At 39.2% G+C, this 16,822-nt stretch overlaps 1 protein-coding gene across 1 annotated transcript in view; it reads right to left on the reverse strand.

The window, feature by feature from the left end:
- LOC126277927 (TBC1 domain family member 15) overlaps positions 1-8,943 on the reverse strand; it is a 56,498-nt gene extending 47,555 nt beyond the window's left edge. The window contains exons 1-2 of the mRNA XM_049977503.1: positions 8,737-8,943; positions 8,538-8,636 (exon numbers count right to left, since the gene is read on the reverse strand). Of these exons, the coding sequence (XP_049833460.1) occupies positions 8,538-8,636; positions 8,737-8,763 (126 nt within the window). The 5' untranslated portion in view covers positions 8,764-8,943. The remainder of the gene's footprint in view (positions 1-8,537; positions 8,637-8,736) is intronic.
- Positions 8,944-16,822: the final 7,879 nt, after the last annotated feature.

The raw sequence follows: 16,822 nt of genomic DNA on the forward strand, positions 1-16,822 counted from the left end.
CTCTATCCGCTCCTCCGCCCTCTTTGACAAGGCCGTTGGCAGAATGAGACTTACTTCTTATGCCGGTAGTCTTCAGCCGCCAATGCTGATTATTTATCAAAATTCAGGCAGTGGCGGGGATCGAACCCGGGACCGAAGACGTTTTGATTATGAATCAAAGACGCTAAACCTAGACCACGAGCTTGTGTACTTTACTTAAAACCAGAATTTCTTCGGATTTTCAACCAAATTCCAAGACAATGTTTCATTGTGGAACCTATTAAAGGCATCTCGCTTTGAAGTCCGTGCCAAATTTCGCGCGTCTTTAAATTTTAGCCAATCTTCGGGATTTCGCGTTCTTCTGAACTTCGCCTGCTTTTTCCGTTGCCTCTGCAACAGCGTTCAAACCTGTTTTGTGTACCACGGGTAATCAGTTCCATCTGTTACCAATTTATGAGGTATGAATCTCTCAATTGCTGTTGCTACTATATCTTTGAATTTGAGCCACATCTCGTCTACATTTGCATAGTCAGTTCGGAAGGAATGGAGACTGTCTCTTAGGAAGGCTTCTAGTGACACTTTATCCACTTTTTGAAATAAAATTATTTTGCGTTTGTTTCTGGTGAATTTGCAAAAAACGATATTGAGCCTAGCTACAACAACCTTGTGATCACTAATCCCTGTATCAGTCATGATGCTCTCTATCAGCTCTGGATTGTTTGTGGCTAAGAGGTCAAGTGTGTTTTCACAACCATTTACAATTCGCATGGGTTCGTGGACTAACTGCTCAAAACAATTTTCGGAGAAAGCATTTAGGACAATCTCGGAAGATGTTTTCTGCCTACCACCGGTTTTGAACAAGTATTTTTGCAAACATACCGAGGGAAGGTTGAAGTCCCCACCAACTATAACTGTATGAGTAGGGTATTTATTTGTTACGAGACTCAAACTTTCTCTGAACTGTTCAGCAACTATATCATCGGAGTCTGGGGGGTGGTAGAAGGAGCCAATTATTAACTTAATTCGGCTGTTAAGTATAACCTCCACCCACACCAATTCGCACGGAGTATCTACTTCGACTTCACTACAAGATAAACCACTACTGACAGACACAAACACTCCACCACCAATTCTGCCTAATCTATCTTTCCTGAACACCGTCTGAGACTTCAGAAAAATTTCTGCAGAACTTATTTCAGGCTTTAGCCAGCTTTCTGTACCTATAAAAATTTCAGCTTCTTTGCTTTCTATTAGCACTTTAAGCTCAGGGACTTTCCCAGCACAACTACAACAATTTACAACTACAATTCTGACTGTTCCTTGATCCAAGCACATCCTGTATTTGCCATGCACCCTTTGAGATTGCAGCCCACCCCGTACCTTTCCCAAGGCCTTCTAACCTAAAAAAAACCGCCCAGTCCACGCCACAGCCTCCGCTACCCGCGTAGCCGCCAGCTGAGTGTAGCGAACTCCTGACCTATTCAGCGGAACCTGAAACCCCACCACCCTATGGTGCAAGTCAAGGAATCTGCAGCCAACACGGTCGCAAAACCGCCGAGCCTCTGATTCAGACCCTCCACCCGGCACTGCACCAAAGGCCCGCAGTCAGTTCTGTCAACGATGCTGCAGATGGTGAGCTCTGCCTTCATCTCGTAAGCAAGACTGGCAGCCTTCACCAAATCAGATAGCCGCTGGAATCCACAGACAATTTCCTCAGATCCAAAGTGACACACGTCATTAAAGCCGACATGTGCCTTCACCTGCAGCTGGCTGCACCCTGTTCTCTTCATGGCATCCGGAAGGACCCTTTCCACATCTGGAATGACTCCGCCCAGAATGCACACTGAATTTCTTCCCCTCCTTAGCCGCCATACCCCTGAGGGGCCCCATTACACACCTTACATTGGAGCTCACAACTACCAATAAGCCCACCCTCTGTGATTGCCCAGACCTTGAAGGCTTAGAATCATTCTCTGAAACAGGGCAGGCAGCTGCATCTGGCTCAGCCAGAGACAGTGCCTGAAACCTGTTTGTCAGACACACCAGGGAGGCTTTCTGATCAGCCTCCGTGGATGTCACACCCCCCATTTCTGCGGGCTGCCCACAGAAAAATTTTGCTTACACAAAAAAGGATAAAAAATTATTAAGAGAGTACCAGTGCAATCATGCACCACATTTATACTCAAAGAATTGTGTATTGCCAGTTCTCTGCATTTTAATTATAAAGAGTATACTTCAGATTGAGGGGGGGGGGGGGGGGGGGGGGGGTGCTTGTTTAAGAGTAAAAGGCACAAAACAATTTAACATCCTCCTCTAGAACATTAAATTAGCACCTCATTTTTTACTGCTGTTTTAGCATAATGGATAGTGTAAATGACTGGGAAAAGGTGTCAGGTTCGATTTTTTTAACATTCCTTTTTTTTTAATTTTTACTTTTCTTCAGTTATTTGCTTCAAATGTAATATTTTTAAATTTTCTAAGCCTTTAGCAAGTTATTGTAACCATTGTATTAACTTTCTTATTTGTTCTCATTTCTCGCTTGGGCTCAAAATCATTGGTGGATTTGCAGTTACCAATCACGAATCAATTCTTTCTTGTTATTTTTTTTCATTTTCCTCTCACATTTGCTTTGCGAGTCTGCAGCAAATAGTGCTGATAAGAGGCAATTACAATCCTAACATTCTTAATAATACCAAACAAATGGGTCACAATTACAAATCAAAGTATCATCTATCACTGGTATTTCTGGGATCAAAAACAGTGTGATGCAAGAGAGATTTGGTGAAAGCTACACATTCATATACACCGCAATATACATTGACGTTCACAAGGGGATTGCTGGCACCAGTGTTCTTACATATGCTGGAGGCTAGAAATAAATTTAGACCTAAAGTTGCTAAAGAAATTGAAAATTTGGAGTCAGAATACTGAAACGTGGCTGTCACCTCCTCAAAAATCAGGAAAATTAACAAAAGCTGAACAGACAATATGTGCAATCTGTAATGATACCATACATTAAAGAAAATGACTTTGTTACTAGTTTATTCAAGGAGTGGTAAGATGGTCAACACTTTATACAACAAAATATTGGTTAACAGTGTTGGAAAAGCTAAATGCACTGTCAAAATCATTCCTCAAAAGTGTACTCCTGTGTCAGCCATGTGACGTACATTTTTATTGTCAGGTGAAAAATATTATCAAAAGATGCCAGAGCACACCTGAATTACTTCAAGATAAATCTGAAACTGCTACATGTGAAGACGCATTCAAAATACATTCCACTCTTCATCAGATTCTTTGTGCACCAGTCTTTTGGAACATAAGGTATGCCTGGTATGGATCGAAGGTGCAGTGAAAAGACATTATTTCATAACATGAATGAAGTGTGCTTCCCATTGAATTTGATGAAGAAACTATGTAAATGCAGAGAGATAGCTTTTATAGTTTGTCCATTGTGCAATAAAAAATTATGTTTAAAATGTTTGTATGACAATTACCACCGAAAAAACTGTACATCTCACAATGGAAAATTTTTGTGACTGTTGCACTGTCAATATGAATGGTAATAACTATTTCACTTTTCTGTTGCTTGATTGGTATTTTTAAATGACTAAATATTACAATACATAAATAAAAAAGAATTAAAACCATATGGACAAAGATTCCAAATGAAAAAAGAATGGCAGGAAGACAATATGAGAGCAAATAAAGAATACAATTGTTATAATGACTTGACAAAGGATTAGAAAATTTAAAGATTTACATTTGAAGCAAATACTGAAGAAACTAGAATTTTTTTTTTTTTTTAAAAAGAATCATTAATGAATGTGAGAAAATTCCAACCGCCACTTCAGTTTCCTAGTCTTCCAAGCTATCCATTATGCTACAATGGCAGTCGAGCATATGGTATTAATTTAATGTTCTAGAGGATAAGGCTAAATTGTTTTTCAGCTGTTACTCATAAACAAGGGCCCACCAGGGTGAACATCTTCAGGGTGTGATACCTGGGTTCTTAACCTACACCACCCTATAGGTGGTTGCAAACAGTCAACTGCACAGCTGGGGACATCTCCTTTTAAGACAGACATGATACCAACACACACCGTAACACTACAAGTTTACATGTCAAGTAGTTCCACAGATGACATTGAAATAATGTACCTGTGAAGTGATAAAAGAAATTATACTGGTGGTTAAGGGACACAAAAGTTTGTGAAGGGGGACTGGAATTCAATATTAACAAGAGCAAGAGAAGGAAAAATAGTATGAGAATATGGACTGGGAAAAAGAAATTAACCAGGGAGAATTTGATCATTACTAATACTTGATTTAAGAATCATGAAAGAAGATTCTTTAAATGGAAGAGACCTGGAGACACTAAGGTCACAGGTTGATTATACAATGGCAAGACAGATTTCACACCTAGATTTTAAACTGGAAGACACTTCCATGGGCAGACACAGACACTGACCATAATTTATTGGTTACAAACTGCAGATTAAATGCAAAGAATTTACAAAAGGTTGCAAGATAAAGAGATAATACCACAGGTAACTTTGAGAGATGAAACAGTGAAGGCTGTAGTGGACGAAACAGGTAAAAAAGATGAGGCCTAATAGAAATTCTTGTATCTCTCAAAAGATACTGAATTTCATTGAAAGGGAATCGAAATGTCCAAGAAATGAGATTGACCGAGACTGCAAAACAGCTAACGAGAAATAGCTAGAGGGAAACGCTACTATACAGATGCACACACAACTAAGGAAAAGACAAATGTTGCCTATACGAAAATTAGACACATTTGGAAAAACGAGAAACAGCTGTATGACTATTACATCTCAGATGGCAAGACAGTATTTATAGGACAGAAATGCAGGAAGAGCCAACCCTCCCAAAGCCCCACCAACACACACACCACTATATAGAACTGTACTCTTCTTTCAACTTTATAAACAGGTAAAACTAGTACAAAGTTGAAAAAATAACAGAAATGTGTAACTGCTGACAAATGTGTGACTGCTGACAGACTAGTATGATCAGCATTCTATTAAAACAAGAAAATCTTAGTGTTTTGGGCATCCAGCAACCTCTCAACTGCAGAATGCTTACAATATTCATCCAATTGTTACTAAAATGGATGGTTGCTGGTTATCTAACAAGAGCACCAAACTGCTAGGATACTCTTAGGCATGTGGACAAGCAAGACTACATTGATTAAGACTTCATTTGCTTATATACTGGTATACCTAATAAATAAGTATCACTAGACTACCTATTTGTTGACACACACATTGTCTCTGTAAAATGAAACCAAAACTGCCTGTACAAAACTAATTAACAACAGGAGGTTTAGAAGTATAAACCTGTTTAACCTAGATGTGGCTGGCTTATTACTAAAACAAACAAGGAACTTATCTCTTAATGTTTTAAGAAGTCAGATACCTCAAAAAATTCAAAATATACTCTACATTTAACCATCCTCTTCTAAAACAGAGACAAGAGTAAATCCCCATATAAGTTGAGAATGTTTTAGTCAGTAAATAAAAGACACCAAGTTAAGTATGTATAGTATTTAAAGTGATACACCATTTCCTTCATATACCATTTTGATCACCACACTAAAGGACTTGTGTATAAAAGAGCACTATCCTAACTCTCTGTCTGGCACTATAATTTATTAGGATTGGTGAGACACTTATCAGACCCACTTGTTCTGCTGACTACCTGCAGCTTGCTTTTTGCTACTTCTAACCACTGTTCCCCACTACTCGGCAGTGATGTGATAGAATGTTGTGGGATTGCACACTACATTTTGAATTCCTACTACCCAGTAGCATGTTAACCTTTTCTTTTTACCTGCTACAAAGCATTTTGGATATTCTGAATTACTTTTTCCTGGTGGGTTCAGTTGCTACACTGCTGTTATGGGATACGGTGATGGCTTCTCACTCCTTCCAGTAAGTTAAGAGTGTGCACACTTCTGTGCACTAATTTGTTAGTTGCTTGGCAAGGAGAAATCCGAAATCGTGACCAGAGAAAACAGTTGACAATTTGAGTGTATCCCTCCAATTTGACACAATATACATATAATAAAATCAAGAAACACCATTGAAATAACTCATTCAGATACTAATACACAAATAATGCTGACACACTGTGTATGAAGCACCTTTTAAATATTCTTTACAAAATTCCATCAGAGGGCTTGTCAATGCCTTGTGCTCATCTGCAATGGCATTTAAAAAGATCTTTGATTTTATGAAATTTGCTCTTACATATTACTGGTCTCATACCCACATTTGTCAAAAATTCGCCCCCAGGTACCTCTGCCATGCACCACAAAGTGGCTTATGGAGTACATAGTATGTAGATCCAGAAATTTACATCATTCTTCTTCTGCTCATTCTTTCAGCCCTTCAATGGTCAGGTGCAATCACCAAATTGTGGCTGTAAGGTTGGGTGAAGAGAAGGAGATTGCAAAATAATATATGAACAGAGTATTTAATGGACATGACATACTACTGTAAATCATTATGTAACATTTGAAACACTTTGCTAAGGTACACAATTATCTCAGATAGCAGGGTCTGATGCATCACTAACTACACATCAGTGGGTGCACTGCTTGCAAAGAAATGATTAAATATGGTTTAGCAAAATATCCTTGCATACTCTATTTGAAAAGTGATAAAATCTGTCATATTTGAAATGATGTTTGAAGTAAAATGCAGATTATTGGCTTTGGCCAGTGACAATGATAATAGCTGCTATCACCTCATCTATTGGTGCATATATTCACAGTTTTGTCATTAGCTGGCAAAGCCAACAAATTTAATATCTATACACCAATCGTGGTGATACACTGATCTGTAGCTTAACCCAAAGTATAGGTTAGGTTGGAAGGTAAGAGTTCAGTTGTGAGTCGGCGAAGCCAATGCATTTGACACTAAAACAACCTGTCTGTGGTGTGAGGGAATGCAGCTAAGACCATTTGGGATTGGGAAGGAGGGGGGGGGGGGGGGGAGGGCAGGAGAACATAATATCCAATGTCTTATGGGATTTCCCAGAAACAAATAGTAGTAGTAGTAATTATAATCAAATGATATCACAATTTAGAGCTACATAATTGTTTACAATGTCCCCACATGCTGCAAGCAGATAATAGCTATTATTTTATACCTGAATACCTGTAATCTGTTTTTGAAGGCTTTTGCTTTGAAGAGTTCATTTCTGAGTAGTCAACTGATCAACATGAGAGGAAGAACATGGTTATGCTCTAAAGTTTAACCAAAGTATTTAAGAATTCCAAAAAAAGTGTCCAAATCATTAGAAGTTTACCTAGTTAGCAGCTTGCAAGGAAGTGGCTTATTGTATGGGTCTGAATAACTTATAACAACAGATGTCTCCTCACAGATTTATATTTAATCTAATACAGTCTACTAACTAATGACATGTCATGCATTAAAACTGAATTATCACCTTTTAACTATTTTAGAAGCCTGCATAAATACCTATGTAACATAAAAACCTCTAAAAGAATTTACACTGATTAAACAAATCAAGATACTGATAAGCTTTAAAGACAAACTAATACAAATAATTTTGTTATCAATTGCCTCAAGAAACAGGCTGTCTTGGCCTTGAGAACAGCTAGTGTCAGACTACCTAGTGCAACTTTGTATGGGGAGAATTTAATGGCAGTTCACAGGTTTCAACTTTCACTTTTAGTGAGAGGGGATTGTTTCATTTTGAATACAAACCCAATTTGAAAGTTCTATTTATCTGTGCCAAAAACGATACAAATTAATGATATACCTTCCCATATTTTCAATGAAAGGAAAATGGCGATTCAGAATGACTCCAGCAAGCGCTGCATTTGTGACCATGTAAATAATGTGGCAATGATGCCCAGGTTTTAACTTATTTTTGTGGGTTAGGATGTGTACCAACAATGAAAGAAAAGGAAGGATATGCTGGCAGTGTCATTAACATTCTTTCAGTCATTGTATACAGGAAGTAGAATGCACAGCTTAGAATATTTAATACCGCAGCAAAGAAACTGTATTTTCCCTAGTCAAAATGGTACCTGCTTGACCTTCACCGCAAGCTGTCAAAAGTTTTATTAACAAAAATATACTGTGTACCAGTCGACAAAAAGTATGACGACATGTCAACGAAATATTTTAAGTCTCCATAATGACAATGTTTCGGACTCATGTTGGTCAATTTGTTTTCTTTGTAACTAAACGACTCCATTACTAAGAAACCACAACAGCGTTGACTAATTAGAAGACATAAGTTGCAGTGTCTGTACTTTTATATTAGAGCGATAGGTTGATCTAACGTAACGATATACACAGATCTGCTTTCTTTACACTGAGACACAAACTATCAAGTTTTTCAGTGACCTTTGAGTATTTTGGTACAAACGTCCTGTGACCTCTGGTGAACATAATCACTAGCCTATGGACTAACAGTGCAATGTGCCAACAATGTAACTTGGTAGTAGCCTTGTCAACTTCGTGCATTAACTATTACACTCCAGCTGTAACACTTACAAATTCCACAATACTCAAGGTGCCCAAACTATGGCCGTCATCATCTTTTCCATGACTTCCATGAATCTTCAACAGCACTCCGTGGTGGCTGTAGAGATCCTAAAAATGTCAGAAGAATATAATACTTCTGCACAAGTAACGCCATCACGTAGGACGCAATAAATTTATTTCAGGAGAGATGACAGCACGTAACACTCACAGTTCCATTTCCATTGTATTCTTCCATATCGAAAACTATATGTATAGACGTCGCAATCCGTTTCTTCACTATTCACTTAACTTTGTTTACTATCTGCCAATATCACCTTTTCCATCTACATGACACTCATGACGCAACCACATGTACAAGGATCACATGACCACAAAGTTTACGGGTATCAGTCGTCTCCCACTTATCGACTTACTGCTAGCATCTCTGACTTACACATCCATGAGTCCTAGGGGCAATAAATAAAATACAACTAGCCCAGCTTGCTGAAATAATCTTCGATTTCTTAAAAAATAAATCTTATAAATACCTCTCAAAGTCAAGTTTTAGATCTATAGTTTTTCTTGCAATCTTTCAGTCTTTACTACTGAAATGTTGCTCTAAATCGCATTTACTTTGCTTCACCTTTGGACAATTTTTCAAACCAAATCATGTAATTCATAACAGTTTCGTAAAAGGACTCTGAAAATGAGGTTAGTCTATTGTAGATTGACGTGGAAAGTTTAGAGTACCATACAAAGATACCAAAGATTTATTTTTCACATTTTATAGTTCTAAAAATTGGAGCAAAGCAAACCCTGGTGTGGGTTACTTTGCTCCACTTAATATAAACACTATTTTGATACAGGACAGTAGTTTGGGCAATGTCACCCTCTTTAAAATTTATTGTGTTGCCTTATAAGACCATAGTAAACAACCATTACTGTAATTTTTGGTACTAAAAGGACAAAAGCAATAAAACTTCAGGGTAGCGTCACATTTTTAAAATTTAAGACGCAAAAAAAGTAACAAACGTGAACAAAATTTAGGTTTTTTTCTTATCAAAGAAAAGGAAAAAGCTTCATAAGTTATGTTGGTCTGAGAAAATGTCAGCATCTATACCAGAGAATACAGAAAAATATTTTGCAAAATTCATCACCATCGACCAAATCTGGCACTGAGAAAATGGCTCTTTCGCTTAAACATTTTGATAGAGTCATAGCTTAAACTATCCACCCAATTTGTGAAAAAGTACATCATTGTTTACAGGCTATTTCCAGTTGCTGAGTCATGACATCAAGATATTTATGATCGCACCAGCTTCGATAAAACTTGCAACAACACCAGGGTAATGTTTATTTTCGTATTACATAACCAGAAATAGGGCAATTGCTAGCTAATTGATTTCAGTTTTGCACTTTTGAGAGGCTCTCTGCATTATCAGTAGATGTTGCTGAGCTTCCATTTGAATTCTTTTGTATGGTTGCCAATCTGTGTCTGAACTTTCATGAAGAATTTGTTCTTTAACAGGCCTTCATCATTAAAGAATCTAGCACTGTCTGGATATCCTCTGCTTAGGTCATTTACTAGTACCTGCATTGGATTAGAAGAGTTTTGTGACATCTCAAGCAACATCTTGTGCTAAAAACAACCACAACATGGCATAATGAATGTCATTTTTTCTATATCGTATTGAAATAATGCACACCACTGATCCTTTTAAAATGTAGTCGACTATTTACAACAAACTTCATGGGGAAGCACACATACTGTGAAGTAGTAGTCAAAGGGCCTAAATGCTTAAATAGATGTCTTCATGATGATCATAGGTGAGCATCATATATTAGTCTTATAGCACGTTTTTGATCAATGAAGAATTTCCTTTTTAAAGACGATACCCAAGAACATTATACTGCACATCACTGAATCAAAATAGGCAAAATATATCAACTTATGGATATTTGAAGAACTCTTTTTGGGTGATCAGCCAAGTAGTGGTGTCGTCTTGAAGCAACAATGAATTTTGTACCCATAATCCTCAAACAAGTTGTCAGGATGCTGTGCTGCTCATATCTGTGTAGTTGCTTGCAGGCAGTCCAATCATGCACATCCGGAAACGGGTGCCGAGCGGCGCGGCTGGTGGTGGGGATGCCCCTCGTTGGTGCTATGCTCTGCTACCACGGACTTTTCTATTTGCCATAAGAATTGTTTGTTCTATGTTTGTTCGATGTACTGCCTTCCACATCCGCACTCGATACTGTAGATGCCAGATGTCTGTAATCCTAAAGGGTCTTTGGTCGAGCCCAATGTGTCCTTTACTTTTCGCGTTGCACGGAACATGTCTTTTATACTGTGTTTTTTCAGTATACTAACGGTTTTGGCTGTTGACGAACCAGCATAGGGCACCCAACTCTTCTCTGTCCGCAACGCTCACGTGTTATCCGAGTCTCACTGTTGCTGGTTTTTCGTAAAATTTCCCGCAGATGTTGCAACTCCTATGCAAACTCCTCCTGTCACAGATGGAGGTGACTCTGTGTAACAACATGTTTTGTACCGAGCTGTTTTGTGCTGGCTGGTGGCAAATCTGAACATTAAGATAAAGGCCCATGTGCATCTTCTTCCTGTAGACGAAAGTGTCCCTAACGTATCATCCGGATTTCTCTTGATTAAAATGTCCAGGAAGAGTAGACATCCGTTCTCTTCTACTTCCATAGTGTACTTGATATTTTCATGAGTGCCATTTAGATAACGTAGTAACGTCTGTGGGTTTTCTATTTCCGCACCGTCTGTTGAACTTATCACTGGTGTAGTAACTAGATGTGCAGAACTGAATATATCATATCAATCTGCAGAAAACTAGTCAATGATACTGTTAAGAACATTGCTTACCATTAATTTTGTTGCTAAATATAGGTCTGGACTGGTTACAATACTAGTGTCATATGCAAAAAGAACTAATTCTGCTATGTTGTATGTTGTGTTGGCTGAAGAGCCAACACCGTATTACTAGAGGAGGCCGAAATGCACGAGTTTTAGCTTACGCAGGCTGGCATGAGGAGGGAAGGACTATACTGACATGACGTCTGGAACATGACAAGGAATTAGAATTCAGAAAGCGGACGTAATTAGTTTGATACTTAACTTTAATCCACTAACGATGAACGTCACTCTTGATGGTACATGATTCACAATATTATCTGTTCAGAATACATTCGTAGTAACTGAATATGGCGCCTTGCTAGGTCGTAGCAAATGACGTAGCTGAAGGCTATGCTAAACTGTCGTCTCTGCAAATGTAGTCAGTGAACCATCGCTAGCAAAGTCGGCTGTAGAACTGGGACGAGTGCTAGTGAGTCTCTCTAGACTAGACCTGCCGTGTGGCGGCACTCGGTGTTCAATCACTGATAGTGGCGACACGCCGGTCCGACGTATACTAACGGACCGCGGCCGATTTAAAGGCTACCGCCTAGAAAGTGTGGTGTCTGGCGGTGAAGATGGTGCACATGAATGAGGAACAATGGTAGACCTAAGACTGAGCATTGAGGATCTTCTTATGTGATTTCTCTGCAGTCAGAATTATCCCCCCTGCTTACATTGGATTACTTAGTAAGTACAACTTTCTGCACTCTTTTGGCTAGATATGACGTTATCCATTGGTTGGCAATACATTCAATCCCATAAAATCTCAGTTTATCTGGCAGAATACTGTAATTCTATTTGCTATTATTATTTTGTTATTTAATGCTTGTAAAATTTGGTGAGTGCATGTGTAAATGGTATTCTCAGTTGAGCAAGCCTTTATGTAATCCCAGCTGTGACTTACTTAGGATATTATTGTTGCTGAGGTGAAATAGTGTTCTAGAATATATAATCTTTTCAAACGTTTTGGAAAATGTTGTCAGTAGTGAAACAGGTTTTTAGTTATTGATATCTCCCATCATCTATCTTCTTTCTTATAGAGGGCTTTAACAATGGTACATTTCCTGGAAAAAAATGCGTTGAGTTAGGTAAGCTTTTTTCAGCTAAGGCAGGTCTTATTATATGGGGACATATCATTAGTGTTGTGTTGGAAACACCATCAAATCCAAATGAGCTTTTGTTTTTGAGAGACTATATAATTTTCTTAATTTGAGAAGAAGAAGCTGATGACACATGCACATGATTGACTTTTATGAGAGTTGCTGTTTCATTCAGTTATGACTTTTCTCTAAACTGCTTGTCCTTACATTTTTACTTTGTTTAAGAAATAATTACTACCTGTATTTGCTACCTGTGAATAATCATTTAGACCCTTCGTTTTATTCAATAGTCATGTTATCTCATTCCATGGCTAGTTGTCTTGTGTCTCGTTTCACTACATTCCGTATTGATAGCCTCAAGTCTGTTGTAGGAATTACATAATGTGCATATTACTTGATTCTCAATAACTTTTCTTAGCAATTTGCTTAGTTTTTATAATTTGTCACTACTGCAGGACCTATACTTGTTTTTTCCAACACGTTTATTGTCACATGTTAATTGAATCCAACTAGTCATCCATTAGTTTTTTACATGGCTACAGGGATATCGCTACAACAGCAGCACGAAGTTCTTCCCAAGTGGAGGGATGGGCACGAAAAACAAAATGTCACTTATCCGCCACTCAAATTCCCATCAGGACAATTGAAACTAACTCCCGTTCTGGCAAGTCGACTAGAAAGGCCAAACAAGCCGTCTTAACTCTTTTCACATATTGATGCAGCTCCTCCCTATCTTGCTGCAACTGCCAAATATAGCGACACTCGAACTGCTTATGTGGTCAATCTTTCGCTGATCACAAGCTTCCTCAACTGCTGCAATGAAAACCCTTCTGCCGTGGACCTGGATACCAGAGTCCTCAATTCGCCTCTAGTTAAAGGATACGATAGAGATAAAACGCATCAGCGTGTTGCTCAAAGCAAACCAACAACCATAACAACCTTTCAACTTGCTTAAGTCGGTCTATGGCTAATTCTATGATGTCCCGAAACAGATGCACCAGGAGATTAGGCAATTAAGCAAACGGCACAGCTAACCCCTCGGACGACATGAGGCGTTATACCGGGCCTCGCTAGCGCAACGCTCGGAAGATAACAAATCCTGCTCCTCTGTCCTCTTCCCATCAAGCTCTAAACATGTGACCTTAAACTGCAGTCTCTTAACCAAGGACGCCAATTCAGCAGTTGACTCCTTATGACGATCCTCTAACTTTAACGCCCTTAAATCAGATATTCAGTTGGTTAAATGTATCAACTATGCCAGCACCCTGTCTAACTGACTGCCACTAGGTTGAGTGCCCTCTAGAAAGCCGATGTTGACCTCAAAACTCCTAACAGCTTTAAACAGAAACTCAATGGTTGCCTTTGTGTAACCCACAACATCCGGCATGACGTCAACTGGCTGAAGAACAGTAGCACACAAGTGGACTGCTAAGTCCGGAACACTACCCTCAATAGGCTGGCGTCTTATCGCCAACTCACAAGTGAGGTGGTCCCTCCCCAATAGGCCGATCCTGGGGCACTGCCTGGCCGCCATTACAGAGTAGACCACATAAAACAGAACACAATACCAAAGGCAGAAATCGTACAACACTAACAGACATTAACAAATCAAATCAACAGCAACTGAAATGACGATATTACAAGAGTAACCACGCTCTGCTACCAGTTGAAACGTGGTGGTAGTCAAGGGAAGGCAGGATTTGGTTACTATTGTGGACACGGCCTTAACCAGTTACTATTAGTTGCCTTTACAATCACACTCAATTTATTTTAAAGCAGTAATTCCAGACTCAACAATAAATAAAAAATAACACACGTTACTAATGGAGAAATAAACAACAGTGTAAATAATAGTGTTTTCAGTGAGTTACAATTTAGCAAATCACCATTAAATACAGAACAATAGATAATGTTTTAAAAGCAAGCCACTGTGATCTGGGCAGAAGGCCTTACACGCCAGGAATGGCAATAAATTAAGAATTGTTTAAAACTCGCTGCAACTTACAAATCACAGGTATTGAAATATTAAAGGCAAGTCGCCACAAACACAGCAGACGGCTTCAGACGCCAGGAATGACAGTAAATAAGGTTTTAAAGGCTTACTACGTAAATACAAACACCAAATTTGAATTTTAAGGCAAATGACCACAATCACGGCTGGAAGCCTTGCACGTCAGGAATGGCAACAATATAAAATTTTTTGAATCCTCCTGTAAAAGAGTAAGTACAGTAGCAGAAGTTAATTAAAAAAAACAAGCAACTGATCCAGACAGTGCTCCAGGACCTCTGAGAAGTTCCGGCTACAAACACTTTCGCGAACGATGAGATAGGCTGCCAAGAGCTGCATTCACTTCACAAGATGGTAACTCAGACTAGTGGCAGTCTAACGAATGACTAATGACAATCTTGCTGAAGCTACCTGACGTCCGATAAGCCAAATGCAATGACGGAACAATACGCCGAGCCGGAACCGGTGGTCTGCACTACGTCCAGAATACTGTGTTTAGGGCCCCCAGAACAAGAAAGGAATCGTTACCACCAGAGTAGAGGAATCACCATCCGGCCAACAATCAAGAAAGCTGTCAAAACTACACGTCTTACCGTACAGCAAAGGCAAGGCTAGGAAATGTACACTGCCGTTACATACACTAATCCCCTGGGCAGGTAACTGAGCCAAGAAAAATTACCACTGGTTGAACTTAACAAATTGTAACAAGTTGAACGCAGAAATAGTTATAAGAAGTCGAGGAAAGCTAATCAGATCCGCCTTCCCCAAGAACTCCACTCGCTGCTCTTCGCCTCGGCGACATTATGAGTAGCAACACAAACCCAAGTCACTGGAGAATCGCAAGATATCTCAATTGTGGAGGTTTCTTTACTTGGATCGAAATGCACTCATCTTAAAGGTTGTTGGATCCGATTTACGACGAGGTGACCACAGCCCTTCCATCCGTCAGTCCATGGGTGCCACCAGCAGTCCCGGCTCCTCCAGAGTCCCCAACCGAACTCGTACACTCACACGACCCGGAAAAACAACAGCGTCGCCCCAAAGATAGGGCAACAGTTACTACTACATATCGATAACCGCCGCTGCTGCCATTGGCGGACAGGCAACGCTTGCGAAACCGTGTGGCGCCAGTCAACACGAGAAGAAGACAAACAACGCCAACCAAGCCAACTAAACGATACCGTCTGGCCTGCAACAGAGGGCAGATATCTGCAAACAGCACCAACGCGACCTGCAGCACGGCTCAGTGATACAAAAAACTTATGATATTTCAGATTACGGATGGTTATTTACACAGTGTTTATATTTGTGATAGATAGATTACTCTGATACTTAAAATGTAAGCACGATATCTTTTTGTAACAAGGAAATATTAAAATGATTATGGATATGACACATTTATGAAGCTGAAAATTTAAAGTTATTTTCTTCTAAATTAAATACGACATTTTTTCAACAAAGTGATCAGTAGGTCAGGAAATAAATAAGTAAAATATTTGAAAAGGTATTTTTTATTCATTTACTGACAATTTTAAAGTAATACTTAATGTGACCCCCATGAAACATAGCTCTTGCTGTTGGTGGCCATGCTTGCATACCTCAATGGTACAGACAGCCGTGATGTAAGTGCAACCACAATGGAGGCATATCTCTTGAGAGCCTAGACAAACATGTGGTTCCTGAAGAGGTGTAGCAGCCTTTTTGACAGTTGCAGGGGCAACAGTCTGGATAACTGACCCATCTGCCCTTGTAACATTAGCCAAAATTGCCCTGCTGTGCTGGTACTGTGAACAGTTGAAAGCAACGATAAACTATTGCAATAATTTTTCCCGAGGGCATCCAGCTCTACTGTATGGTTAAATGATGATGACATCTTCTTGGGTAACATATTCTGGAGGTAAAGTTGTTCCCCATTCAGATCCCCTGCCAGGGACTACTCAGGAGAATGTTGTTATCAGGACAAACAAAACTTCTATGAATCACAGGGTGGAATATCCAATCCCTTGATAGGGAAGGTGGGTTAGAAAATTTAAAAAGGATAATGTGTAGGTTAAAGATAGATGTAGTGCGAATTAGTGAAGTTTCATAGCAGGAGGAACAGTGCTTTTCGTTGGGTGAATACAGGATTATAAATACAAAATCAAATAGGGGTAATGCAGTTGTGGGTTTAGTATTGAACAAGAAAATAGGAGTGTGGATAAGCTATTATGAATAGCATAGGAAACACGTTATTGTAGTCAAGACAGGCACAAAGCCCACACCCACTAAAGCAGTACAAGCTTCTATGCTG

Source organism: Schistocerca gregaria, chromosome 6 (genome assembly GCF_023897955.1).
Source record: "Schistocerca gregaria isolate iqSchGreg1 chromosome 6, iqSchGreg1.2, whole genome shotgun sequence".
NCBI lineage: Eukaryota > Metazoa > Arthropoda > Insecta > Orthoptera > Acrididae > Schistocerca > Schistocerca gregaria.